The sequence below is a fragment of the Didymosphaeria variabile genome (genome assembly GCF_027946475.1).
Source record: "Didymosphaeria variabile strain IMI 356815 chromosome Unknown scaffold_10, whole genome shotgun sequence".
Taxonomy (NCBI): Eukaryota; Fungi; Ascomycota; class Dothideomycetes; order Pleosporales; family Didymosphaeriaceae; genus Didymosphaeria; species Didymosphaeria variabile.
Window position 1 is genome coordinate 669989 of NW_026611629.1, and position 27138 is coordinate 697126.

At 51.8% G+C, this 27138-nt stretch overlaps 13 protein-coding genes across 13 annotated transcripts; 6 read left to right on the plus strand and 7 right to left on the minus strand.

Annotated features, from left to right (window-relative positions):
• Positions 1-227: 227 nt before the first annotated feature.
• Positions 228-2896, minus strand: N0V89_012269 (uncharacterized protein; the record flags this gene model as incomplete). The annotated part of the gene is made up of 2 exons (XM_056220991.1): positions 228-2611; positions 2830-2896. The coding sequence occupies 2 exons, from the start codon at positions 2894-2896 to the stop codon at positions 228-230; spliced, it is 2451 nt and encodes an 816-aa protein (XP_056064978.1).
• A 1047-nt stretch (positions 2897-3943) lies between these two features.
• Positions 3944-4688, plus strand: N0V89_012270 (uncharacterized protein; the record flags this gene model as incomplete). The annotated part of the gene is made up of 2 exons (XM_056220992.1): positions 3944-4159; positions 4296-4688. 2 exons carry the CDS (start codon positions 3944-3946, stop codon positions 4686-4688), a joined length of 609 nt encoding a protein of 202 aa, XP_056064979.1.
• A 651-nt stretch (positions 4689-5339) lies between these two features.
• N0V89_012271 (uncharacterized protein) lies at positions 5340-6104 on the plus strand (the record flags this gene model as incomplete). Its single annotated transcript, XM_056220993.1, has 1 exon — positions 5340-6104. The coding sequence occupies one exon, from the start codon at positions 5340-5342 to the stop codon at positions 6102-6104; it is 765 nt and encodes a 254-aa protein (XP_056064980.1).
• A 136-nt stretch (positions 6105-6240) lies between these two features.
• On the minus strand, positions 6241-6876 carry N0V89_012272 (uncharacterized protein; the record flags this gene model as incomplete). Its single annotated transcript, XM_056220994.1, has 1 exon — positions 6241-6876. One exon carries the CDS (start codon positions 6874-6876, stop codon positions 6241-6243), a length of 636 nt encoding a protein of 211 aa, XP_056064981.1.
• Positions 6877-7427: 551 nt separating this feature from the next.
• N0V89_012273 (uncharacterized protein) lies at positions 7428-8561 on the minus strand (the record flags this gene model as incomplete). The annotated part of the gene is made up of 1 exon (XM_056220995.1): positions 7428-8561. The coding sequence occupies one exon, from the start codon at positions 8559-8561 to the stop codon at positions 7428-7430; it is 1134 nt and encodes a 377-aa protein (XP_056064982.1).
• Positions 8562-9689: 1128 nt separating this feature from the next.
• N0V89_012274 (uncharacterized protein) lies at positions 9690-11547 on the minus strand (the record flags this gene model as incomplete). The annotated part of the gene is made up of 4 exons (XM_056220996.1): positions 9690-9761; positions 9815-11023; positions 11086-11303; positions 11358-11547. 4 exons carry the CDS (start codon positions 11545-11547, stop codon positions 9690-9692), a joined length of 1689 nt encoding a protein of 562 aa, XP_056064983.1.
• Positions 11548-13216: 1669 nt separating this feature from the next.
• On the plus strand, positions 13217-14151 carry N0V89_012275 (uncharacterized protein; the record flags this gene model as incomplete). Its single annotated transcript, XM_056220997.1, has 2 exons — positions 13217-13220; positions 13295-14151. The coding sequence occupies 2 exons, from the start codon at positions 13217-13219 to the stop codon at positions 14149-14151; spliced, it is 861 nt and encodes a 286-aa protein (XP_056064984.1).
• A 405-nt stretch (positions 14152-14556) lies between these two features.
• N0V89_012276 (uncharacterized protein) lies at positions 14557-15241 on the minus strand (the record flags this gene model as incomplete). The annotated part of the gene is made up of 2 exons (XM_056220998.1): positions 14557-14619; positions 14675-15241. 2 exons carry the CDS (start codon positions 15239-15241, stop codon positions 14557-14559), a joined length of 630 nt encoding a protein of 209 aa, XP_056064985.1.
• A 261-nt stretch (positions 15242-15502) lies between these two features.
• Positions 15503-16269, plus strand: PUP3 (proteasome core particle subunit beta 3; the record flags this gene model as incomplete). The annotated part of the gene is made up of 4 exons (XM_056220999.1): positions 15503-15505; positions 15549-15567; positions 15621-16072; positions 16126-16269. The coding sequence occupies 4 exons, from the start codon at positions 15503-15505 to the stop codon at positions 16267-16269; spliced, it is 618 nt and encodes a 205-aa protein (XP_056064986.1).
• Positions 16270-16812: 543 nt separating this feature from the next.
• Positions 16813-19143, plus strand: PRP28 (mRNA splicing protein prp28; the record flags this gene model as incomplete). The annotated part of the gene is made up of 1 exon (XM_056221000.1): positions 16813-19143. One exon carries the CDS (start codon positions 16813-16815, stop codon positions 19141-19143), a length of 2331 nt encoding a protein of 776 aa, XP_056064987.1.
• Positions 19144-19525: 382 nt separating this feature from the next.
• Positions 19526-20684, minus strand: N0V89_012279 (uncharacterized protein; the record flags this gene model as incomplete). The annotated part of the gene is made up of 2 exons (XM_056221001.1): positions 19526-20554; positions 20604-20684. The coding sequence occupies 2 exons, from the start codon at positions 20682-20684 to the stop codon at positions 19526-19528; spliced, it is 1110 nt and encodes a 369-aa protein (XP_056064988.1).
• Positions 20685-22226: 1542 nt separating this feature from the next.
• Positions 22227-23755, minus strand: N0V89_012280 (uncharacterized protein; the record flags this gene model as incomplete). The annotated part of the gene is made up of 5 exons (XM_056221002.1): positions 22227-22710; positions 22786-22984; positions 23041-23097; positions 23153-23606; positions 23720-23755. The coding sequence occupies 5 exons, from the start codon at positions 23753-23755 to the stop codon at positions 22227-22229; spliced, it is 1230 nt and encodes a 409-aa protein (XP_056064989.1).
• A 1080-nt stretch (positions 23756-24835) lies between these two features.
• On the plus strand, positions 24836-25657 carry N0V89_012281 (uncharacterized protein; the record flags this gene model as incomplete). The annotated part of the gene is made up of 1 exon (XM_056221003.1): positions 24836-25657. One exon carries the CDS (start codon positions 24836-24838, stop codon positions 25655-25657), a length of 822 nt encoding a protein of 273 aa, XP_056064990.1.
• Between the last annotated feature and the right edge of the window lie 1481 nt (positions 25658-27138).

Here is a 27138-nt window from a genome sequence, read left to right on the forward strand (position 1 = left end):
ACTGTTAGACCCTACACCTGAATACTCGGCCACCTCACTTCTCCGTTCACACCCGGGATTTGACGAGTTGATTTGATACTGCGTCAAACTTTCGTTTCCTTCGCGCAAAAGCGGAGATGGGATAGTACATCTGAACACCCGGATATCAAACAAAAGGAAACCCAACGCTAGCGAGCGTCTTGTCTAAATATCATACAGGAACGTCATTTATACCCTCTTTGCGTTCTCTACCCGAACCCCACAAAACCCTGCTGTGCAAACAGATCCGGATTCGCAGCCGTGTTCGTGTTCGTACTGCTTCCATTTCCCCCATCGTTCAAAAACCAGCTCCAGTCCTGGTCAATGTCCATGGGCATGTTCTGCCAGGAGAAGTTGTTCGTCGGCAGCGGGAAGTTGTTCAGCGAATCGTCGTTGATCTGTGTGCCCGTTGCTGTGCCGGCTTGGGACTGCGTGTCCAACGCATTACCCCAGTTGTAGAAACCGTCGTAGGAGATGAAAGGTTCGGTAAAGCCAGATGCCTGGTTCGGAGAAGCTGTGGAGGTATTCGTCGTGGACGGCGTCGTAAGACCAGGGTTACTCGTCGTACTTTGGCTAAAGAAATCGCTTGCGCTGCTCGCCAAATCTGAGCGAGGCGTGAACTGTGCATTCGTCTTTTTCCCAGTTGTGTCCAAGGGACTCATAGTCCGTGCATCCATCCTCCATTGTTTATCGTGTTTTTCCAAGGCGCAAGGGGACACGGGGTGTCCACCGCGGCGGATGTGCAGAGTGCCAAAGTAGGGGATCACAAATTCTGACATTGCACTGCAGTCGTCGAGATCGTTCGGGTTGCTGTTGCTAACAGGCTGACCGATTTCGGTTTTGAGCTTTTTCAGCATCTTTTCGAGGACCTGAGCGGATTGCAGGGCAACCTTTCCGCCCTTTTCAGAAGAGGCTCGCCGGAAAATGTCGATGGACATTTCGATGAGGCGGACATCAGCTTCGCGGGCGGCGGGAGAGATGGGTGTGTTGGTTGCGCCGTAGTTGAAGAGGCCGAGGACGATCAGTACCGCGGAGGTAAAGCCGATGAAGTCGACGGCTTTGCACTCGTAGAGTGGTTGTACCTCTCCTGTTCGCAACGCTTGGTACAACTTCAGGACTTCGCGCGAGCCGTTGACGCAGGCGGTGCGGCTGTAGGTAAAACGGCTGTTCACTGCCGACTTAAGCATGAAGGGAAGATGTAGATACACTCGAATTTGGTGATAGACCATTTGAGCCATGATTCGCTCACGTAATTCCGCGGCATTGCTTTCGATATCGGCAAGTAGCTCGGAGTATTCGAGCCATTCTGGATCCAGTTTCTTGTACAAATCTTCGAGCTCTTGGTCGAGCTGAAGCGCCCAGGCAAAGGATTGCTCAGCGATGCCTTGGTTGCGATCGATGACCTTGCCCGAGAGAATGGACATCTTGTTCATGAACGTTAGTGGCGCCATATAGGGGCCGTTGGGAATGTCGGGTAGCGTTAGATCACAGTGCGAATCTGAAATGCCGTAGGGGAGACCGAGGAGTAACGAAAGGAAGCGGTCGCCGTGATAGAGTGCCCACCAGATGGATTCGTGTGCGGACGAGGAAGTGCGTTTGCGGTGAAGGCCCTGGACCATGTCAGCTCCGTCTACATGTACCGCATAGGGGTCGGCTGAGATCATCACACGTACCATGAGTTGCGTGTACATGAGGCCTTTTCGGTATGCGAGCCAAGCGCGGCGCGGTTGACCAACATCTGCATACCACTTCGCCTTCAGGATCAAGCACTCCATGCCTTCAAGGGTAGCAGCGAATTCGTCATCCCCTAATACCCATCGATCGACCATCTCAATGTATCGTTCAACTTCTCTCTCGTCATCCGAACAGATACCGACAGCTAGAACAACAGTCCCCATTGCACCAATATTGCCCGATGCCAGCGCCTTGGAAGCGAATTGAGGTAGCGTCTCATCACTAGCAGATGTGCCACTACACTTCCGTCGCCACGTCTGCCACCATTCGCTATTGGAAGTAAGAATCTTGTTCAGCTTTTCATAAGATGGCAGCATAGCGAGAAGCGCCTGCTTGGTGCGTTCTTTCTTAGCCTGCTGTCCAAAAGAGTTGTCGTTCTCCATGACGTCGTCTGGATTGGTATAGCTCAGCGTGTAGCGTCCGGATGAAGCTGAGTTGGGGTTGGAATCCTTGCGGAGGGGTTCCATACGGGCTTTGATGCGTTCTTCGGCATCATTGAGGGCATCTTCGAAGATAGACAGGATAGGCACATGATGCCCTCTATCGGACGGTGCCCTTTGTGCGTCCTTGAGGACACTGATAGACGAAGCAGCCTCTGAAGAAAGAGGAGTGGGTGGGAAGGTGTCTTTGGTGACAACGTTGGGAGTCTTCGACATAGAAACTGAGCGTGACACGGAGACAGAGTCGGATGTGCTCCTCTCTGTCTTCTCTTCGAGGAGGGAGTCAACGAGGGCCTCCAGTCGCGACACTCGCTCGCGGAGGTTCTTCCTGTGGTCAACCACCACCTCTGGGTCGGCATTCTCCTGGTCGATACAGCGACTGCCACGTGCAAAGCATTCTGAACAGACGTCTGGGTTGTCTGCTGGAAAAATGCATCTGATTTTCCGCCGGCGGCCTGACTCAATGTTAGGTAAGGTAATACGAGACCAAGGTGGCAGCTATGAGAGAGAAGTGGGACAGGAAATAAGCATGAGGCGAAAGTGGAGCGGGATCATCTGAACAGGAGATGGTAGAAGGAAGACGACGCGGAAGAAACAACAGCTACTTGGGATCAAGTTGTTGGATGGGCAAACCTACATTCGAAGCAGCTATGAGTGCCCTTCCTCATCTTTTTCCGCATAGGCAAGCTCTCTTCCTTTGGCATCTTGATTGTTGTGGTTCCTCTTGACGAAGGTTGGCCCGGCCCCCGCCCCTGCTCTTCAGTGTTCGTCCGCGAGGTTCCGCTCAGCTTTCACGCTCAGATAGAATACAAAAGACGGCAAGCTCGCTCCCACAAGACGGGCTCGTACGATCGGATCACGGGAGGGCAGCAAGTCGGCAGAGATGTGCTAGGTGCGCGCAAAACACGGAAGGTACGTTGGGGATTGTTCCTTCCGCCGCTTTTCGTCCCGGGCGTCTGACTAAGCCAAGGGTTCTTTGTAATGGGTCTCAGAAAGCAAAAGAAGAGTTGGTCGCTTAGCTTGGGCATGTCAGCAGTCATATACAGTCCCTCAGGCAGCAGCAATGGACGCGTTGGCCGTCCTGGATCAAGGGCTGTGCACGCACGGGGGGTTCCGATTCGGTAGAGGTTGCGCTACTATTTGATGTTCCCAGGGATCGTGAACTCGCCAAGTATAGCCGATACCATTCAAGCCCGCCCTACTCATCACCACCTCCAGTTTCTGGCGTCTCGGGGCCGCCGCGAAGCATCGGTCTGCGCACCATGTGAATCAGCATGCTCGTATCCCTCGCTGTGCAGGCTCTGTTCGCCCCGCGGCGTGCATCCGTGAGCATCCCGAGCCACCGACGGTAGGAGCCAAGTTGTCCCGATTCTTCGCAGCTAAGCACCGGCCGATCTTGGTCACAACCCCATGCTCGGGAGGACAGAGGGCGTACCGATACGGAGGATCGAGATTCGAGCGTTTTATTAGCTTTATGACATCGCCAGTCCAGAAGTTCGAAATGCGAAGCTCGTGCGACGTGTCGGCGCCAGAGCCAGCCCTACCTGTAGCTCACAGGTACGTGCGAGCGCGGGATCCACGGAATGACGCGCGTGGACCCGCCAGACAAAGCAAGTCGGATCTTATACGCTTCGCAATACGAGCTGCACGCGACATTCCCATTTAACCCGATCTTACACGCAACATCTTCCACATCAAGTATATGAACTTTTGCTATAGCTAGTTGAGGTGCTCTGAACCATTGACGAGTGATGGAGAACGCGGCGCATCAGCAACGACACAATTCGGACCACTTCCCACCCAGTCCTCCGCCCTCTCCTCCCACCACTAGAAGAAGGCACAAGAAGAAGGGCTCGGATGATCCGTTCCTTCAGCTCGGACAGCCCGTATATCACGCAGTCACTGGATCACCACCATCATCTCCGCCGAACGAAGCGGACATACCGGAGGATCCTCTGTACAAACGGGTACGTTCCCAGCCCCGCTATCTCCGTCCAGTGCTGCGGCAATGCGTTTTCTTCACCAAACCCTACCCCGGTCTGAAGGCTAATCGTATTCCACGGGTTCCGCAAGATCGATAGGACATGCACTGACCGACCCCAGATCATCGTAACTCCCTTCCTATTCACATCCTTCCTCATATCTCTCTTCCTTGTAGACACCCAGAACGCCGTCTCGCGCACAAAGAACTCCTCCCTCTTCAGTTTTCTCAATCCCGAGCCGTATCAAGACCCGTCCGACTCGAGGTGGGACCGGCGAGGCTCAACGACCCACGTCAAGCCGCCTGATGCACTTAACCCAGCTCAACGATCGGGTACGGAGAAGAGGAAACGGTCATCATGGCATCTTCATAAGAAGATCAGGAAGATAGCTAAATTGGAGATACGTGATGCGTTTGAGATGCGAGGACGAGTGATGTTCGCCATGGTCGTTGCGATACTGCTGGCCATGTCTATCGTGTGGTACTCTGTGAAGTGGATGGTGGGCATGTTTTGAGAACGATCGAAGAAGACACGGAATCACAAGGGAAATGGAGGAACCAAAAACATTGCGCGGTATAAGGTTGATATGAATCAGAATTTCGCGAGCTTGGAGCGTCGCATCGCATGCGCTGATGATGTATTCACGGAGTCAAGCGCCTCAATGAAGTATTATTCGGACTGGGAGATTCGGAACGACGCATGGACGATGATGTCACGAGCTTATGGTAAATGGGTAGATATTTGTATCGAGACGATAGCTTCGTGCCCAGATGGCGCATTTGCGCATGCTTTTGGCATGGTTTTCGGATTTCATTGCAACAGCTGTAAGCTATCCAGCCCTATGGTAGACCAGTCTACTACCCTAGCGTAGGGTATCGGAAACAAAACATAGTATGACGTCAGACACGGATCTCAAGCTCGGAGTGTTCAATCTACGCTACCAGGATTAGCCATAATCAACGTCGGGATATTCATGCTCACTTTGATCGCCCCAGTAGCTAAGCGTTCCTTCGGATTCGGCACAATGCCCAGTATAAGTGAATTGACCGTATATCCATAATCAGTCTGTGCTTGACATGACCCTAAAAAGATAAGTCCAGAGTAAAACTTAAGAGTAAAGTATCCGACCATTCGGTTCACACCATCACTTAACCCTCACACCATCATGTCTCCGACTCAACACCCCCCTCTCCCACCGAACATCCGACCAGCCCTTTCCTCCGACATCCCTCGTCTCGGTCTCCTCTTTGTCGCATCCTTCCACTACTCCCCAAACACAAAATGGTATCGTCCGTACTATCCTCGGTTTCCAGAAGATATGTTAGCACAATACACCGCGTGGTCAATAAACTACCTCGAAGATCCGCAGTATATCACCTTGGTAGCGACCGATGCCTTCGACCCTTCCGAGCGCTCGAAAACGGAGGCACATTTCCCTGCGGGCGTGACTACGTGTCTTGGAGAAGATGTCAAGGAGGGAGATCAAGTACCTGTTGCAATCGGGATTTGGAAAGTTGGGATTGAGCGCGGACGAGAGTGGCGGGAAGCTGGAGGAAAGGTCCTGGAGGGCGCTCAGCTGCCGCCGAAACCGGAGACGCGGATGAGGGATCGAGATCAGGGCCACTGTGATGCGATGTTGGGAATAGAAAAGGCAGCGCGTGAGAGGTGTGGATTCAGTAGGCTAGTGGAGCTGGACATGCTGGTAACTCATCCTGCATATTGGGGACGGAAGCATGGAACTAAGTTGGTGAGGTGGGGTTTGGAGTATAGTCGCATGAACAAGGTGGGTCAGGGTGTTGTGGGACCGCCGATGGGTATGAGGGTGTATTTGAAGGAGGGATTTGTAGAGAAAGAAAAAATGACTTGGAATGGAGATGAGATTACTCCGGAGGGGTTGGCGAAGCAGATCGCTGTTTACGACTTGGACTGAAAGAAGAGATTGCGATGTCCGTACGGGAAATGAGGATGCCGCCCTCCACGGATGAACGAGGTAAACGTATGGTGGAAAGACACAACAAGATAGACAACTTTGTTTCAACTTGGTCACCCCGATGTGAAGTCGCACTTCAAGCAAGATCTAACTTCCCGAGCTCTTTGATAGCTTCCTCCGCCTTCCCCTTGAAAGGTTTATAATGCTCTTCACCCATGAAATTGTTGTAGGTCCACCATCGGCGCGGGTCGCCTTTTTTCGTTGAGTCCAGCAAATCTTCTTCCTTACAGAACTCGTCGAATCCCATATTCGCAATATCCAGGTTGCACCACATACTGTAAACGCACTCCCACGGAACGCGGACCTTATGGAACTCGTCAACATAGTCGAATTTGGCGTCGTCTTCAGGGTCGTTGCCTGCGCGGTTCACAACCAGAATGGTTTTCTTTTCCGCGCCCTCGTCATCGAGCAGGAGGAATAGCGACGTACAGCCGTTCTTTTCGGTATCGTTATCGATCATAATCTTCTCGACTTCCTCTACGGTGAGACCTTCCCATTCATTCTCGGAGAACTCCTGGATCGGTGGTCGAGTGATGCCTTCATTACCATCTTCTCGGACTTTCAGCAGCTCCTGTTGAGTGGATAGAACTGTGAATCTGTCGGCATCGTCGATGTCACCACCCGAGAACTCCCAGTCTCGGACGTAGAGTAGGAGACGATTGATAAGGGCGGCATCAGCGTCTTGCGCCGTAACGATGATAATCCCAGGCATGTCAAGCACTTCAGCACTAGACCATCGGAAGTTGATTAGGGAAAGGTAAAGGCAGAAGTCGTTGAGTTATTGCACAGCGGATCTGGTGGGTGTTCAATGACCTGAAATACCCGTTTCAGATCAGCACTAACGCCACGAGAAGAATAGTTGTGATGGTGTTGCCTAAAAAGGTCGTGGCGATTGTATCGCGCTAGAGCTGATGCCTGCAGTCAACGTTTCGCTTAAGGCATCAGCCTGATGCAGTACTACTTTATCCCAGTAAACGATCCGGGTCGTCTTGCCAGTATATCTTGAGGACGTCCTGAGTTCAAGTGCATGGCTCAAACATGCAATGCAGTGTTTGCATTGATAGGTAAGCGGGCAAATTCAATTGGCGCTCCCTACAGGAGTCTAACTGTGTGTCTTATTGTCAACCGAGACATAGGCAAATCGAAAGATGCAACGAACATGGCGCATTGGGTCACTCATATCTCTCTGTCCCTTCTCCGAAAATTATTGGTATGAGGTGGGTGGATTTGTCCACTTGTAGTATTAGCTTAGCGTTGCAACATCTATGCCATGTCTTCGATCTTTCTTTCACGGCGGAGCCACCCATTCTCTTCCCCTATCCTCCGCCATTCTTCCTCATTGATTTTGCCTTCTCTTTCCTTCGACATCTCATCCCCTTCTGTCCTCTCGCCATTTCCGAAAGCTTTCTTGAAAGCTCCATCGTAACTACGCCACATGCCCAAAAATAGCAATCCTGCCAACTGTGCCAACCAAGGCGGACTTCTCCCTTTGTCATCTTGGAATTGTGCATTCAGGGCAAACAGTAACTGCAGAAACGGCCACCATATCGAAGCGAACAGCACTTTACCCATCTTTTGTCGTTTGCTGGTAATAGTATACGTTCGGATCTCGTGCAAATAGTGCTGGTACTCGTGTGGCAAGCAGAGTTCGGCGGCACCAGTGGTGATGAGGTTGAGGTAGCGTGCGGAGGGTTGAGCATACGAGGGATCAGGACGAGCATTCGCAGCGGGCGCGAACAATGTATGGGCAACGAAACGTTGCGTAGTAGGCTTCTCAGGCACGGTGTCGCCACTAGTCAACGGGTAGCAATCCACCAAAATATCTTGATACCCTGCTCCGCCGCCTTCGGTTGCGATGATGTGCGCATAGTCGCTCGGTGTGACCTCATACACGCAACCCACAAGACCTTTCTGCCAGCGATCCTTGTGGTAATCTGCTTTGTCCATCGCATCGGAGTCTCGCATCGCAGAGTTGCCAAAACATGGTTCGATGTAGGGAATGCCCGGTAGGTCGAAGGTCAAGCGTAATGAAGGTACAAGGACATTGATCTGCGAAAGCGGTTTGATGCCCCGCTTTCCTCTGAACGTCTCTTTGCACAGATTTGAGCCATATGCTAGGTACAACACTGTCTTTCCTTTCTCTCTGGCAGTCTCAAAATCCGATGGTGAAAGCGCTTTTGCGTCGAATGAGGGTTCAGTCAAGGAGGCATCGCGACGCGCTTGCGAGGTTTCCGAAACGCGAGGATAGACGCTGTTCATCTCATTGCCGCGACCAGGCACGTTCAAGTAAGCGCTCATCCGAGTGACCCAACATTGCGACGCTTCGTCGACATTCGTTGGGTTTTGGGACGTATCGGCTGTACGGTCGGGATGCTGGTAGCGGTACCGAGAGGTCATCGTGGGACGGTGTTGCGTGCTGTCTGTGCACCCAACTTAGGCAACAATCGTCCCAATTGGCATGCTACTCTTTGAGATACGAGACTTGAAGGACAGAATTGTTAGGGCAATGCTACGTTTTGTTTGATTAATTCCCGTTTGTTCGTCCGAAGGGCATTGACCCCGTTCGCAAATCGCCAATTGATTTCTCATCATAGATCGGGCTGTCAAACACCGGTTCCCGACAAGGGCACGGGGCCGGAACCATGGTAACGTACCGATCACGTGACTATACAATACTCTTCGAGATGAGATGCTCGACCTCGCTCATTCGTAGTATATCTAAGATCTGGAACAGATGTAGGAAAGGCCAGATTTGCCATGGGTAATTCCACGAGAGCCTTCAAAATGCAAACCGGAACTTCAACATTGTGACTCGAGGAAGCATGCTTGACTAGGTATGAGGACGCGTTTAGGTTATCACTGGCACGTAGAACATGCTTGTAGTGCGGGATGGTGGGATGGAAACGTACCCAGCATCCGTTATTAAATCATCTCCCCAGAATCAGCGGCATAGGCAAGGAGAAGCGCACAGACACTGTACCCGGCTGGACACCGTTACGATTCCCAGAGACATGACCGCGGGGTGAGGGGGTAGATTTGGAAGCGATGCGCAAGCCTACACTCACCTCAAAGCTGTCTCCACCTTGCGAGATACCTCGATCTCGGTTCCGAAGACCCTATGAAGAGAGAATCAAAAACACAATCATGGACGCTTGACGTTGTAGAGGAAGACGACGAGACTTTGAGCCAATCTGAGACGACTATGATGAAGACGAACTAATTGAGATGCTTACACAAGCTATGAAGAGAGGACCTAGGGGCGCGCAAGAGATGAGCTCGTGGCGCGCTTGACAGCGATAGAGAGACAGAACCCAGAGCTCGAGAGATTGATCTCGTGGGATCCAATGCACTGCAGACTGGTTGCTGAATCATACAGAGTTGAAAGCGTACGTTACTTATGTGTTGTTGGAAATGCAATGCGCACTAATCGTCAATAGCCCGCTTGGTAGATAAATTTTTGCTCTCCCTGAGTCTGGCTGAAAGACACCTGTGGTGCCTCTCATTGCCCTGAATATATTTTGTGCCTTAGACCATCGGATCGTGGAGCTTGACCCTCATCATACATCTGTCAAACGGTTTGGCAGTGATCACTGGAGCCTAAAGCAGCATCAGTTTAGCACGATGGCGCTTATACATGCATATCAACGTACACTGAACAGCTCTGATTTGAGCTTATATCTACCTCTGTCGTCCAAAGAAGGATGTCCTTCTTCATTGATTTCCACCTCTCCAGCACCGACTTTCGTAAAGTCGTATCTCCGGACGGTGCAAGCTAAGATCACTCTCGCTTCCAGATTCGCCAGCTCTTGTCCAATGCAATTGCGTGGTCCTCGTTCGAAGGGTCGCCATGCGCTAATGGGGATCTTGTTGTCTCCAGATTGCCTCGAATCCCAAATATCGTCTTTCCGACCCGATGTTGTGTCACTATCACCCAGCCAGCGCTCTGGAATGAAGTCATTGGCTGTTTCGCCATATACCCTTGGATCGCGTTGGATGATGAAGTGGTTGACGTAAAGAATCGTTCCATCGGTGCATATCTCTCGTCCATCGTCAAGACGTACTTTGAAGCCACTGCCCGCCGGAGCCATGCGAGCACTGGCAGCAGGGGGCCAGAGGCGAAGCGCTTCTTTGATGCACGCCGAGGTGTATACGAGGGCTTTAGTAGTCTCGTCGGGTTTGGCTAGATAGACCTCGCGAGGATCCTTGTTCCCGAAGACTGCGTCGTGCTCGGCGCGAATGGTTTCGAGACATTTCGGGTGAGTGGACAGTGCATAGTAAATCCACTGGAGTAAAATCGACGTAGTATCGTGGCCTGCGAACAAGAAGGTCTTGATTTGATCCGCTGTAGTTTGTACGACATCGCTTGACAAGCGGTCAACGTCCTTCAAAGCAAGCGCCAGTACAGAACGGTCTTGGTTCTGTTCATCTCCCACATTCTCAGAAGCCTTAATCTCTTTAAATTTGGCCTCAATGCAATTTTTAATAGCAGCGTCAGCTTGGTTGCTGTGGTAAATCCGTGATATTACCAAGGGAACGTTCGTCCACCAGGGTATGAAGCCGGGTTTGCCTGAATTCGCAAATGTGTGCAGAAGTTTACGAGTATGTAGCACAACGGGATGGCCTCCGGTTTGCAAATCTTGTGCGTCGAAGTTAAGGTTCATGATAACAGCGCCGATGATGTCGAAGGTAACATTGGTGCAAAGAGGCTCTAGTGCGAATTCGTGTCCAGTTTTAGCGAACGAATCTAGTCTCTTCATGAAGACTGTTGTCTTGTCGACAATGGCCGGTAAGAGTGTGGTCAGATGTTGAGGGGCGAATCCAGGATTGAATCTCTTTCGGAGGGTCTTCCAAGCATCACCCTGCAGTCTTGAGTCAGATTACAGAGTAGCGTAACCCGATCTATTCGGATATGTACACTTACTTCTTTGGATAGGACCGATTCATGGCCGATCAAACGCGTAAAGTCAAAAATGGTAGGCGACTTGTTGACGCTGATAGGGAAGCCTTTGGAAACCTTGGAAATCTGTTCAGCAACAACGTGAGAGCTGACAATAGCGAGCGGGTGATTGAACGGTCGCACGTCGACTAACAGGATGTTGGGCCGTCCTGCATCTTCCACCATGGACTCGAAGATGTAGTCTGTGACGCACTGTTATAACAATAAACAATACTTCGACAGCAAGACTTTCGTACCGATATGGCGCCGAGCATCGCCAAATTTCTTAAAGCCACTGGCAATATAGGGAAGATGCCCGATTAGAAGTGTATTCGGTAATTGAGGAAAGTCTTTGAACTTCTTGAACCGCCAGTTGTACAACTGTGTGTAGACGAGGTAGGCTACCACTGGCAAGACTGCCAATACGGCATACGTGGTGCTCGTCATGGCGAGGCAAGTTCTCAGTATTGTCGCGAGAGAGTGCGACAAACTTGATAGCGAATAGTCAGAGTACTGCACAAGGTGGGTGACTTCCCACGAGCGAGCTCAATACAACGAAATGCGGGGGACCAGGTCTCCGCCACTTATTGTACGGCAGAGATCCTCGATGGAATACTTGTGGCGTGAGTATGAACAGGTTGAGGAGTCAATTGTCTCGTCCTGAACCGTGTACGAGGATGCGCGAAGGAAGCACGAGGTTAGCGGGTGATTCACTCCTACAAGAATCCATGACGTAGCGCCGCAACGGCGGCTTCCAAGGTTCCCTCGGGCACGACCGGCGTGTACGTTAAGATTACAACTTCTACAAGTGGAGAATGGTCGCTCTCCAGCAACATGCATTCGCGTAACGATCGCTTATAAGATGCTCGCTACGGGTTGGATGTCAGGCGTTCCACGGCAGACGCAGGTGGGCGATCCGGGGGCGCTCCGAAGCGATTCCAGCCTCGCCAAGCCATCAGGACCAACACAGCAGCGCTCAGGAGGTAGGGAGGTGCAACATGGCTCGCTCTTCTTTTGATCTCTCGTCAGCGCAGAAGATTTTACCAACAATGAGCATCTTGTAAGTGCGCGTATGGGAGACTCGTCGCTCGGAAAGCTGGTCGAATTGTTGGCTAGAACAGTGAAGACATAGCATTAGACAGTACTGTTTACAAGGCATCGTAAGGTAGAACCTAGCGAGGGTACGGCACAATGCATGTCATCGTCAATCGCGGATGGTCATGTGAGGATCTGTGGGGTGCGAGTGGGGGCAGGAACCCAACCAGGGTCTCGAGCCCGGGAGCTTGGAAGGTGTGTGTAGGCGCACGTCCTGCTATGCATCTCCCAGTGTCCATCCATTTTCACTACCTTCCCGCCACCCAATTGTGCTTTTGTGCACAGCGATGCGCAGTTCCCGTTGACAATCACCGGCCCGCTATCGCTGCGAGCTGCAGCTGCACGCTCCAATCGTGGGCCGCCGTCGCTCGAGGCCCATCCGCCAAATACAGGTTGATGAGTTGTCGAACAGAATCTGCGAAAGTCTGCAAGGGTTCATTGGCTCCTCCCGCCCTAGCGGAACGATATATGTTTCAGGTCTTGAATGACTGGTCGGGCAGCCACCGCATCCCGCTTTTTTCCTCTCCTCGACCCCATCGGAGAACGCATGACCTGGACTATCACGCGCGATACATAAGACCCCGCCACTTCGCCCGACGCTCATCGTCCTCGCGGCTTTGTCTTCTTTTCTCGTCGCTGCCTTCCACGCTGGTGAAGTTACCAGCATCCGCATAGAGAGACCTTTTAGGCGCCAGCGCCCAACGCGTCGCGGCGGGACTCGCTTCACACCGTCGTCAGTAAATCACGGACTCAAAGGCTACGCACTAAAAGCTGGTCCGACTGCTCCACTGCACACACATCTGCTAGATTCAATTTGCCGACTAATGTACAGCTGACTATTGCACATGCTCCGTTCCGGCGTGCTCGGAAATCCTGTTGATCCCCCGACAAACACTGATGCAGCCTATCTTGGTCCATCTCTGTGATCTTTGCTCTACTGCTACCACTGTACCTTTTTCGGCTTCCGTCTTCTCTCAAAACAACTCTTGCTCACACGTAAGCCCATACTCCATTGCAGCGTATGAGTACTGATCACTTACGTCATAGTGTGGCGCCATATCAACGGGCATCAACATCGACACTCGCGGAAAGCAAGAAGATCCAAACATGCAACAAGACGAACTAGCGCAGCTGTTCTCAGCTCATATGCGCCTCTCTCAAAATGTGCCTCAAGCCTCCCAGCATTCTCAAGCTCCGCCACAAGAACAGCCTGCGCAGCAGCAGGAACAACCATCACAGCCAATTGTCTACGCTTCTCAGCATTACACACATAGCTATCATGTCGCGCCTGCCTGTCAGGTAGACCAAGAGCCTGTGAAATCCCAAGTTGGACCATCCGAGCTACAGGCAGTCCTCCTTCGAAACAGCATTGATCCCTCTCTGCTCTTCCCCTCACAACTTGACCTGTTCCAGAATGCCGACAATGACCAGAGGCTCCGCCTACTCGAGCTTTGGCGTATTTCCCCCCCACAAGGTAGTACGGCAAGGCAGCTGTACGACTGGCCCCCCACAAGCCTGGCGCAAGAAGAGTCCATGGCAAAGCTACGATACGAGAAGATGCTAGAGGAGCGGGCGCAGCAAGATGAGATACAGAACCATCAGCAGCAACTGGACCAGAGTATGGATCAGGGCACAGACACTATCGCAATGCAGACAGCTCGCGATATACCTGTAGGAACTCCCGACAACGCCGCCGAGCCGTACATTGTCTCAGGATACGATATGCTTGCGCGAAGGGAGTACGAAGCGTCAGCTAAGTCTGTTAACAATCAGCTTGGCGAATCCACGAGATACAACCAAGCAACTGATCCAGTGTACATCCATACCGGCCAGACTGGCCTTTGGGAGAAGAACGTCGGCAGCATCCTCGACATGGAGAACCAGTACGGTGCTTTCGCTCACGCGAGAGACTTCGACGTTCACAGATCCTACGGCGATGATGAGATGGTCATGTAATGACAGAGAAAGAGGTTGGGCGGTGGGCGAGAGATATCTGTGGCTGTAGTAGTGCCGGCATGAACCTTTGTGGAGGCATGAAATTCATCATAAAGAGAGTTTTTGGAAGACGAGCGAGGATTATTCTATAGCATTAGTAGGTCATGATTGCTTTCGGGATACCAGGAGGGAGTTACTTGCATACCATCACTCAAATACCCCAGCTTCAGCGAGATCACATCCCCCCTTTTAGAGAAACAATCAGTTGCATATTTGCAAGCACCGGAACTGGCATCCGTGATATCTGAAGTGATCCGTCTCCTATTGTACAGAGCAAAGCGCTAATGTCACAACTCCATTTGAATGCCGAGTCTATCCTCCTCTTACACGTAGAATATACACTGCCTACCAGGTCTGCAACACAACCTAGATACCCAATTTTCCCTTCTTGCCTGAGGGGTATTTCTTCCATCCACGACCATGTCCCTTCTGCGCGCTTGTTAGTATACCAATGCCAACAATCCGTAACCTCCATTGAACTCACCTGCTTCCATTCCTGGATCAAAGCCGGCATCTCCATCATAGCCTTCTTCCGCATCTCCAATCGCCCCTTCAACGTCCTCTCCCACAGCTTTCCCTTGACCTTCTGACCTTCTCCCGTTCCCTTCACCTGCAAGCCCCTCTCTATCCGCCTCTGTTCCTTCGCGCCGGGCTTCTTTATCGTCCACGGAAGCAAATCGAGGACATCGTGTTTCTGTGCGAGTTTCACGAGGTCGGCTTGTTGGCGCAGGCCGTAGACGGGGCCGTACCAGCGACCGGTGATGTGGTTTTTGCGCGGGAGGAAGGGGTTCGGGTATGGGAGGCCTGCTTGGGCTTCGGCTGGAATGTCGCGGGGTATGGAAAAAGAACCAAGAGCTGGTTCTTCTGGGGTGGATGTGGGAGCGATTGACGAGGCAACGGGGTCTGCGTGCGCGATTGGGGACGCGGTTTCTGCGGCTGGAGGTGCGGGCGCAGAGAAGTTTAGGAGTGATGGCGGAGGGTACTTCTCGAAGAAGGTTATCAGCCGCGGCGGCAGTGACTGTGCCGTTCTGAAGTGCTGTCGTAGACTCATTGTGTGTGTGAATGGGAATGCGAAGTGAGCTCCAACTATTAGGGTTGATGGCGCAGAGGAAATTCGCGATCACGTGTAATGCTCGCGCGCTCGGGCCAATGAAGCTCGCCCGCCCGCCGCGACAGCAAGTTGCTACCTACGAGCGTCACCAACCAGCTCCGCCAACACCGCCCGTCGCCTCTCTCTTCCCGTCCGTATACTCCTCCTGCTTCAGAAGTCCTAAATACCCCGTAGGAAGCTTCTTTCCACACATTCCCAGCCATGGTAAGCTCCCAAATCCTTAATAGTACTTCGCTAACAGTACCAGTCTTCGCCGTTCTCGATAAGTACGATCGTCCTCTACAGCCTCTTGAAAGCATGTTTCTAATCATATGAATAGACGGCGGTGCCTGCGTCGCCATGGTGGGCAAAGACTGCGTCGCCATCGCCTGCGATCTCCGCCTCGGCATGCAAGCACTCACTGTGTCAAACAACTTCCCCAAGATCTTCCAATACGGCGACGTCTTCCTTGGCCTGACAGGTCTCGCAACCGATGTGTCAACCGTCTCCGATCTCTTCCGCTACAAAGTCAACATGTACCGGCTGCGCGAGGAGCGCAACATCAGCCCGCAGACCATGGCCAACCTCGTCAGCTCGAGTCTGTACGAGCGGCGGTTTGGCCCATACTTCGTCAGCCCGGTGATTGCAGGGATCAATCAGACCACGGGGAAGCCGTTCATCTGCGGCTTTGACAGCATTGGATGCATTGATTTCGCGAAGGACTTCATCGTGAGCGGAACGGCGAGTGATCAGTTGTTTGGTACTTGCGAGGGTTTATGGGAGCCGGATCTGGTAAACACTCACACTGCAGCTTAAATTTGGGTTGAGACTAATGGTCGGAATAGGGACCAGAAGACCTCTTCGAGACATGCTCGCAAGCGCTGCTCAACGCCGTGGACCGAGACGCCCTATCAGGCTGGGGAGCACACGTCTACATTATCGAAAAGGACAAGGTGACGAAGCGGTTATTGAAGGGCAGGCAAGATTGAGGTGGTGCACGCTACGCGGTGCTGCTGGATATGAGCGATCAATGGTTCTGGATTCGTAAGCGTTATGAACGACATAACTAGTAGCCTAGGGGAGCTTCAACAGGAAGAGAAGAGGCATCCATCATGACACGGCATATGTATAATCTAGACGAACTGCTCCACTGGGGTATGACAGCGAAATCAAGCTTCAATTGCCCCAGACATCTCCCTTCCGTCTTGTGATGACCTTTCAAATGTCTACCATATCCTGATAACCGCATTGATACAAGGTCATGCTGAACGTATTGACAAGAGAATTGGGCTCCCGAAACTACCGTCCGACAATCAGGGTGAAGTTGCGGCTCAACAAGGTGGGGAACATCTATGAATCGGAATCGAGGCAGAGGCCGCACGTGACCAGGCGATCTCACTAGTTTACCGCCGCGACTTTCAGTTTCCCTAGCCAAACTTCCCCACACTCCCGACACTACGCTGCTGCCTCTCTGCACAGAGAGCATTTTGAAGTTACACAGCATCCAGAAACCTTCGCGTGCCTTGCGCGATATGACGACAATCGCTGGCCCTCGCGCATCTGCAGCTGCACGCGACCCGCCGCCTCCTCCGCCTCCAGAAGATATCCCTCCTCCGCCGCCGCCTCCAAGCTCAGAACCACCGCCTCCTCCTCCGCCGAGTGTAGAGCCACCACCTCCACCGCCTCCGCCTGAGGATTATGGAACCAATCTCGGACAACCGAAGAAAAAGAAGGGATTCACCTCGCAGAACAAGAAACAACCACCCAGTATTGACGATATACTAAAGGCAAAACGAGAGAAGGAGGCAGCAGCGGCCAAGCCCAAGTTCTTGTCGAAAGCCGAAAGAGAACGTATTGCGCTTGAGAAGCGTCAGAAAGAGGTTGATGATGCGCGCAAGAGAAGGGAAGCTGCAAATGGCGCCACGACTTCATATCAAAACAACGGGGCATCGTCAAATGGGTCTAGAAGCGCTGCGTCGGTACCTACAGGACCCCGCGCTATGCGCGCGGAGCCGCCAAGCGGACCTGCATCAATGCGATCGAAGAATGATATGCCGCCTCCGTCGGTCCCAAAGCCTGGAGATAAACGCGGAGGGAAGAGACCAGCGACGGAAGATGCGGAGGCACAGATGATCAGACACAGATACATGGGTGCCGAGCAGAATCAGTCTACATTCTCAGCGAAGAAGAAGCGGAGACGGACGACCGAGAAGAAGTTCAATTTTGAGTGGAATGACGAGGAGGACACCAGCCCAGACTACAACCCGATATATGCGCAGCGTGCGGAGGCCAACTTCTTCGGTCGCGGAACTTTAGGCGGATTTGCAAAGGAGATCGACCGCGAAGAGGGCATTGATGCGGCTACCAAGAAATATATCGAAGCTATGATCGAACGAGACCCTGTGAATGGGAGGCAGCGCGCCGAGCAAATATTGGAAATGGAACGTCGGCGGAATGAGGCTCCACATGCCCAACTGGATAAGCACTGGAGCGAGAAGAAACTTGAGCATATGCGCGAGCGCGACTGGCGCATTTTCAAGGAGGACTTCGATATTGCGACAAAGGGCGGTTCGATACCCAATCCAATGCGCAACTGGGGAGAGTCCGGTCTCCCAGACAACATCCTTCGGATCGTTGATCAAGTGGGTTACATCGAGCCCTCACCTATCCAGCGTGCCTCTATACCTATCGCCTTGCAATCACGAGACCTTATCGGTGTTGCGCAGACGGGTTCCGGTAAAACGGCTGCATTCATCCTACCTTTACTGGTTTACATATCTCGGCTTCCTCGGCTTAGCGTTGCCAATAGGAATGATGGTCCTTACGCGCTTGTTCTTGCTCCAACTCGCGAATTGGCACAGCAGATTGAGGTAGAGGCCAGAAAATTTGCCGCTCCCTTAGGATACAATACTGCGGTCATCGTGGGTGGACACGCTATCGAGGAACAAGCGTTCCAGCTTCGCGACGGTGCGGAGATCATCATTGCTACACCCGGTCGTCTCCTCGATTGTATAGAACGCCGCGTACTTGTCCTGAGCCAGTGCTGCTACGTCATCATGGATGAAGCTGATCGCATGATTGACATGGGGTTCGAAGAGCCCGTCCAGAAGATACTTGACGCTCTCCCCGTCAACAACGAAAAGCCTGATAACGAGGATGCGGAGGACTCGCGACTTATGACAAGAGGCCAATACCGCCAGACAATGATGTACACAGCAACTATGCCCACAGCCGTCGAACGAATAGCAAGGAAATACCTACGGCGACCGGCCATTATCACAATTGGTAAACAGGGCGAGGCTGTCGAGACTGTCGAACAACGTGTCGAATTGGTACCAGGTGAAGACAAACGCAAGAAGCGTCTGCAGGAGATCCTTTATTCGAACGAGTTCGCCCCGCCTATGATCGTGTTCGTCAATATCAAGCGCAACTGCGACGCCGTGGCGCGCGACATCCAGAAAATGGGCTTCAGCTCCGTCACCTTGCACGGCTCCAAGACGCAGGAACAACGTGAAGCCGCCTTACAGTCCCTCCGCGACGGTAGAACCCAGGTGCTCGTCGCCACCGATCTTGCGGGACGTGGTCTCGATGTTCCTGACGTTAGCCTGGTGGTCAATTTCAACATGGCAAACAATATCGAGAGCTACACCCATCGCATTGGTCGAACGGGTCGTGCAGGCAAGACTGGTGTCGCGATTACTTTCTGGGACAATGGCGACGCAGACGTGCTTTATGATCTCAAGCAGATGCTGTCCAATAGCACGAAGAGCAAGCTGCCGGAAGATTTGAAGAAACATGAGGCTGCGCAGCAGAAGGGTGGCAGGGGGAAGAAGACGGATGCTGGGAAGGGGATGCTCGGGTAGGGAACGGGTTTGACTGGTGGCTTGAGGTAGTGTAGCGCTACTAACGTATGTTACGCTAGGAACAACATCCAAACAGACTGAGTGAAGTGATGTATATGTGGTTCGACGGCGCTTTTGAGAATGCAGTGCTACAATTGACGGTTCCCTAGGGTCCCACGGGAAAGCTGTTTGTAGAAGGCAAGACCCGGTGGCCTTAGCCACTGTAAACCATCAGCAAGACAACGCATGGCTACGTGCACCTGATTGCGAGCTCTCGCGGAAGTCACCCGAGATGAAAACCCGATCTTCCACTGCGTTTAGTAGAACCTACCTTGCGCAATCGTTGTCGGCCTAACCACACTCATCCCGAAACTTCTGGATCTGCGCCGCCCTACTAGTCCATCTACCTCACTAGCCCCTCAACCTCATTCATCATCCGCCTCACCCACTCGACCCAGTAGTTCCCTATCGCCTTTCTCTGCTCTTCCTGATATTCTTTCTTCAGCCTCGCCTGCTCTTCCCGAAGCCTCTCCAGGGCTGTCTCTATCTGCATCGACTCCTCTTCTATCTTCTCTAGCTCATCCCGAGTAGAGCGCTGCTCGTTCTTTTTCTCTTCCAACGGAGCTTGTGAGCTTTCGGGATGTCTCCTGTCTTTCTGCCGTGGCGATTCTTGCCGTAGCTTATTTTGATCGTCCTCACCAGCCGTGCGGGGATATCTCCCTTTGTCCAGACACCGCTCGACGTCTCTAATGAATCTATCCATTGATAAGATCACACGGTCGACGAACTTGGATACGGGCCATTTTGGTTGAGCTAATTGCATTGTCCTGGTCTCGTACCGAATGTTTCTCCTCCACCGGCGAAGGAACATACAATTACTTTCAGGGGAGTAAGGAACCTCGGGCGAGGGGGCAATGGTGGCAGCAGGAGCGTCGTAGGTTTCAGACGGTGTTGCGGAAACGGTACCTTGATCCGATTCCGTCATCGTTACTGTGACAGTTGTTGTAGTTGCAGTGAAGATGACTGATGCAATCGTTCCCGTAGTTGTAGTTGTAGCGGTAATCAGAACGCCTGTTGTGACCGGATGAGAGGCGGTGGACGTGATGGAAGAGAAAACCGTAGGCACGGGGGCAGAAGCTCGTACGTCCCTTCCAGGACTAAGAAAGTACCCCACGCAGAGACCTAAGTACATGCTCAGAAGCAGGAGTACTATGGGCTCGCAGTAATACATGTAGTCAAAGACCAAATCGTTGGACTGGCACCAGTAATCGTGGAATGATGAGGTAAGAGCTACCTCAGTGGCTGGGGCAAGATCGATCTCTTCATCTTCCCATTCGTCGACATTATCGTCAGTATTAGTATCGAAGTAGTTCGTGAATCGAGAGAGATCATTGTCAGAGTCCGCGCCTGAGGGGGTCGCGTAGCCGTCATCCTATAGGTCGATCAGTACGTGAAGAGGGAAAGTTGAATGGATTTATCACCTCATCGCTTGTGGAAATGAACTCGGAATCTGAGCCATATACGTAGCCACCGTCTACGTTTTCTCTTCCAAGCGCGGACATGGCTAGCAGAGGTCGCAATGATCAGTAAAGTACGAGAGGTTCGATATCCGTGAGGAAGAATATTTAAAGGGATTTGTGTATTGCTATTTTTGTAGTAAAATGTTGAGGGTCAACATCTTGCAGAGTGGGTACGGAACCGCCACGTGAAGTTGGTCGCGAAATGAGAAGGAGCTTCTGTTTGGGTACGATCTGGCTCCACCTATATGCTACCACTCTTACGAATGGGCCCAACCCCCTTTCCCTCTCATCACCCACGATACCCATATCTCGGCGATTCCTATAATTTCTCGCCCCACTGCGCATATTGTCTCCCCTCCATCTCCTTGAGACCATGCTGAACCCAACTAGAAGCCGGCGGCTGGTAGAGTGGCGCAGGCGAGTGCATTGGCGCGGGATTCTCCACTGGTCTTGGTGTTTTGTCCAAGCCTGCAGCCAATCCAGGAGCGTTGTGGCACTTCTCTCGTAGTTGTTGGAAAGAGAGCGATTGTGGATTGCTGTGCTTCTTGTGGTAGTGTTGGCGAAGGAGGAAGAAAATAGCCGCGTTTGTAGAGGTGAGAAGGTTCAGCAGGAGGGGAATTCGATATCGCCACCGCAATCGACGCAATTATAGTCGGTTGGGGTTGTGTCGTCGGGGTTGTAGCGGGAGGCAGCGACTAGTCCATGGCACGAACTCAAGCTTATAGGCAAGACAGGGGATATAGAAGGTAGCGTAAATTTGAACACATTGTTCAAGAATTTTTGGAAATGCAAATGCATGACGCAATTCAGATAAACGATCGAGAAGAATTGGAGGAGTTGGAAGGAAGGAGACTCGGAAGGAAAGCACGAATTGTCTACGGCATGAGAACACAAGAATAGAATTAACCAACTCCTGGGGAGTAAAATGATTTTCAATGCCCCTCAAATAAGACAATTCGTTGAGCAAACTGTGTTTCTATCTGGCATTGAGCATGCATAGCCGACTAAACGAACCAATTCCCTGATGAAGCTTCTTCACTGCCAGAGTAGGATTTAGAAATGGACTCATGACGAACAGAACTGGAGGATCATTTGATTTGGATGGAAAGATACGTCCTAAGTCTGGAAAAGTTGCGCGAAGCTGGAAATAGTCGAGATCACGAGATACGACTATAAGCGTATGCATTTGTTCCTGCATTTAGGGTTGCAACAATCGTAACACACGACAGACAGATAGTCAGCACGGGCGACTCGATATTGAAAGCTGTATCATTCGAGAAATCCAAACCTGATCGTACACAGACGTCCACCTAGATGCGCAGAAACACGTGCATTTGTCAGACTCCCAACGCCGAAGCCCAGGTGACGTAACAAGCCCCCGAAAAATCTCATAATACCCAATACGCTTCATGATCATCGATCTCTGCAAAGAGCTACTTCGAGAACTCCAGACCATAAGCTACTGACTCCGTGAGTGATACGTGGAACGACGCATAGGTGCCCGCGTGAATGGCGATTAGCTTCCTGCCCATAAGCATGCCTAGAACCGTTCACGGCCGTACATGGCCTGAGCGCTTATGACTGCTACTCACCATCCTCATCGTCTTCGAAGTCTTCTTCGTCGAACTCCTCCTCGTAATCCTCAGGGGGTGGAAGACCTTGCGAGTCCTGTCGAGCCGGGTGGTTTGTCTGAAGTGGGTAGGCGGAGTTACTGTTGAACCCAGTGAACCCATTGAAGCCGCGGAAGCCGTGGTTGTCGTTGGAATCACCAAACCCCGTGAAGCCAGTGAAGCCGCTGTTATTGTTGTTGTGCCCGTTGCGTCCATTGCCGTTGTCGTAGCTATCGTAGCTAGCGTAGCGGTTGACGCTGTGGCGTCCAATCTGGGACGGAACACTAGCACTGCCGACTGATGTCTTACGAGCTGCTTTTGCAGCCTCCGCTTTCGCTTTAGCTTCTAGTAACATGTGCTTCTTACGCCGCACTTCAAGTTCGGCCTCTGCAGCCTCCAACTCAGCCTGGAGCTTCTTGACCTCGACAGGCACATCGTCATCGGATTCCTCGTCGCTGCTGCGATTCTCAGATCAGTATTGCATCCGAATAAGGGGGTAGGCATGACTCGATGTAACGAACGAAGTTACGTACATAACGGTGGGTGACTCCTTCTTTACGGCTGGACGCTTCGAAGTCAGACGCCGGCGCTTTGGTTCTTGAGGAGGAGAGCTCTCCCGAACAGAGTCCGGAGCGTCGCTGTCGACGGAGATCTGGCTAACATCGCGGCTCTTGCTCTTGTTCTTGCCGCGACGATCCCAGCCCGCATCAGGATCGCGACGGAGTCGAACCGCTGTATCGAAAACTTGTTAGCATAAGATTGATGTGTTGTGGAACAGGGCCACTCACGCTTCTTGGGTTTCTTTGGCTTCGCGGCCTTCCACCAACCCTGAACGCGGCTCTCATCTGCGCCGAGGTCAGCATGCGCGTCCATGAAAATGAACATCGTGGGTAAACCTACACGCCTCGTTATGGCCACGCTTCGCGCCTTTCGGGAGATCCTGCTCGACCAGCTCCTCGAGATAAGAGTCGAGCGAGTCATCGGAGCTTGATTCGGATTCGGGAACTTGGCCGTTCGGGTTACGCAGCCTAGGGTTCTGATACTCGTTCTTGATCTGCCGAACGTCTTCAAGGCGGGCCCACGGATGCTTCTCTGCGTGTTTCGCAACGAGCTCGCGCAAGCGTTCCTGAAATGCGCCGAGGTCACTGCCGTTCAAGCGCGCGATTGCTTGGATGCTCTTGAGAAACTCGACACCCCAATTACGCGGATCATCCTCTGGTTGGTCTTTGATGTGATCGCGACGCTCACAGTCCCATTGCCGCATGCGGATGTCTTCCGGGATGATATCCTTGCAGTTCTCCGGATCGATCTTGAAGGAAAAAGCAATGGCAGGCAGCATGGCATTCACCATATCCTAGTAAAAGAAGCAACATTAGCGGAGTCGCTCACGAATAAACGCGCAAAACAGCGTTCGTGTGCTGATTTCGCTACTGACCGTACGAAGCGAAAGGGGTATGGGTGACTTACCTGCGTCTCCGGCTTCAGTGTTTCGAAGCGGCCCATTTGGAAGGCACGTTGCAAATTATCTGATCGTTCAACAACGAGCTGTTAGCTTGCTCAAATACCTGGATATATGCAAGGGAAAGCGGCGTGGCCGGGCGCAAGCAGAACCCACAAGCAGAATTCAACTTGCGCGTAGCAGGACAGCTACGTCAAGATGCTCTACAATAGTGCTTTCTCTCCGCGGAAATCCGAAATTGATGTTGAACTACCTTTTATTGTCGTGAAGAAAGGTCGCTGATCGCGAAGGTGGATCGTGTTGAGAGCCAACTTGATGAGTTGGTGACGGAAGTGCGGCGAGCGGAGAGGCGTTTTGAACCACAGACCTAAATATTGCCAAGCGCGAACCAAGCGGAGGGTACCCAAAGAAGTTACGTCGAGTGGAAGAGTAGTCGATCTTGACGGAGTCTAGAAAACTGGGCTGCAAGTGCTTGATATATGCAGGTAAAAGAAACTTGACCGGGGCAAACGCGGCAAGCTAGGGCGCGCAGGTGGCCATCCAGATCAGAAGACCGAGTGAAAGAGAACAGTGTAGATGAGATGCATAGATTCAGGATTTGCAAGAGCGGATTGCGGAGGAAGCTGCCCACTACTGAGGTGGGATTCCGGAAATGAAGCAAACAATTTGTAGTAGCGGATAGGTATCCACCCTGACCTGACGAGGAAGTGGTGCAACAGACAAGAATCCTTTGGGTTCAATTATTGATAACTACCAGAAAACCTCTTCACGAGTAGGCGTCCTGACTGCATTCCAAAGGTTTGACCATGGCCGTTGCTCCGAATTCCCCCATGTTGGTACTAAGGAGGGCTGCGCCAAAGTACGCTTCCAGGAAGGCATAACCTATCTAGCATTGAGAGATGTGATTTTCAGACGAGAAAGTATGGTAACAGCTTCATATAATTCAAGATGAAAAGTTGTGGCGGATGCGTTTCTATTCAACGGTGCATCCTTCCTTGAAGACTTGAAGTACTAAAAGCACAGACCAAGCTTCGGCTGAACCTTCCTCAGCCTGGTAGTCCTCTCCAACACCACCTCTGATAGATCATGTACGTTCCCGTTCCGCAACCACATGTAAATCTACCATGGCATTGAAAAGAGATCACTCTCCTTCTCCGGATGTTCCCACAAACATATTTCGCTCCGAAAAGATCCAACATGAGACATCGGCTTTCGTCGGCGCATTCTCGTCAAATCTGTCGGCCAAAGCACTCCAAAACCTTCCAGAATTCAGAACAGCCTCACACCGTATAGCAGCATGGCGGACACGTTCCAAGCAGAAGTCTTTAACACCTTCATCCAAAGTGCTGTACGACCTAGGCTATGATGACGATGGTGAGAAGTGGGCCGGCAGCAGACTGCAGAACGTGCTCAATGACACAGGCACAGAAGGCGTCGTGGTAGTGGCTCGCTGGTACGGCGGCCAAAACATCGGGCCCATCCGGTTCACTCATATCGAGACTTGCGCCAAGCAAGCAATCTGGAGCTGGAAAACCGCCGACGATGCAGCGAAGAAAGAGCACGCTGTCAAAAAGCAAAAGGTCGAGGAAGAGACGACACGAAAGGAGCTTGAGGAGAATCTACGGGAAAGGGATCTGAATATCTTCGTGTTAAGGAAGTTGCTCGCGGATAAGAAAGCCAAGCTGAAAGACACGGCACCGGCACCTCCAACGCCATCAAAGTCGCTTCAGGACTACAGTAAGATGTCGATGGATGCCCTCAATAGGGTTGACAAGGCACGAGATGCAACTATAGCTTTCATTTTAAAGCAGATCGACAAGGTGGACGAGGAGTTGAAGCTTGTCGTTGCGATAGACGAGACCACCGAGGACGACTGGAAAGACGCGGAAGAGGCTTTCGCTGAAAGGGAAGCCGCTGCATCGGAGAAGGAAGACGGCGAAACTTGAATCACTGAAATAGTTGCTGGATCCCGTCTCTACCGATACCCAAGGGCGTTTCACTACCCACTCTCAAACATCGTACCAAGGTTCACGACACCTCACGTGGATGTTGGCGACCACTTCGATGCCACCACCACCTAAAAGGTCGCCCATCACGCGGTGCTGATCATCGCATGCACGCCTTGCGCTGCCGTCCTCGCTGCAACACCAACATCCACACTCTGTTCAGGCACTTCACCGAATGCCACCACAGCTATCCCAATTGTATGATACATCCATTGGTAAAGCTCACTGAACTTGAACGAACAATTTGAAGTTTAAATCATATACTCACATGGTCGCATCATTGGAACGTACCTATGGTATCTGTCTCGAGGTCTTTTCTCTGGTTCTCCGTCATAGTCGTAGGTTTGTGTCACGCGTCACATCTATATCTGGTGGTGTAGCGTTGTTCAGCAGAAGCTCGAACATTGCGTCGGTCCGGAAGGCGAAGTCGTGCATCCAGAAGATCTTGCCTCTTGAGCTAAGAACTGGGGGCGTGATTTGGAGGCGCATATGAGAGCCAGATTAATCTGATGGACAGGAGGAATTTTTGATGTGGATAAGTTGCGGCACTTTGATGTCTTGGTTTCCCTTCAAAGATGTAAGACGAAAAAGGACAGGTCCTTCCGACGCTGGAGAGGAGGGAAAAGGCATTTCTAGTCATGTGGACGATATGTGCTAGGATTCAATACATAGTCGGTCCCAAAAGATCGTGATGTATCAGGCAGTCTTTGGCAGTCTTGACTGGAGGTTCTCATTATTAATTGGAACCTAGAATACAATATTGGTGAAATTCTAGTACCTTGGAGTATTCTAGGATGCGAACCATGCCCTTACTAGGAGGGGTATCTTGAGACTCCTGGGTACATGGAAGCAGAAGCGGAAGCTTTGTGAGCCGATATGGTCACCCTTTTCGATATTGAAATCAACCTCTTCAGAGAGACATTAGGAGGGCAAGAGCGAACGAATGCTGGCTGGATGAAAATATGTTGTACAAGATGTATCCATTGAAAAGCACAGGGCTAGTTAGCTTCTTCAAATATCATTGCGATCAACTGCAAGATCTCCGGCAGTCCGTTGTGCCGCTGGGCAACTCTCGAAGAGCAGTCGCAGCCCCCGAAAGCTCTCTGCCTTCTTCAACGTGATGCCTAGTATACAAGGTCTATTGATACACATCTCCACACCCCACCGTTATAAGCTATGCAGTGCAATCCCATCTTTAATGGCTTAAATTCCATCGTCCCTTCTTCAACCTCCTCATCAACAGCTTCCTCCCCTTCTTCGTCCGTATCCTGCTCAGAAATCCATGTCTCCTCTTTCGTACCAGGTGGCTAGGGTTGTACGTATCGCGGGGACCGCATCGAATCTGCATAGCACCCATAGCAGGGTGCGCGGAAATCTTGGACGCGAGATCGAGGGTCTCGGAGGAGGGTATCATTGGGGAG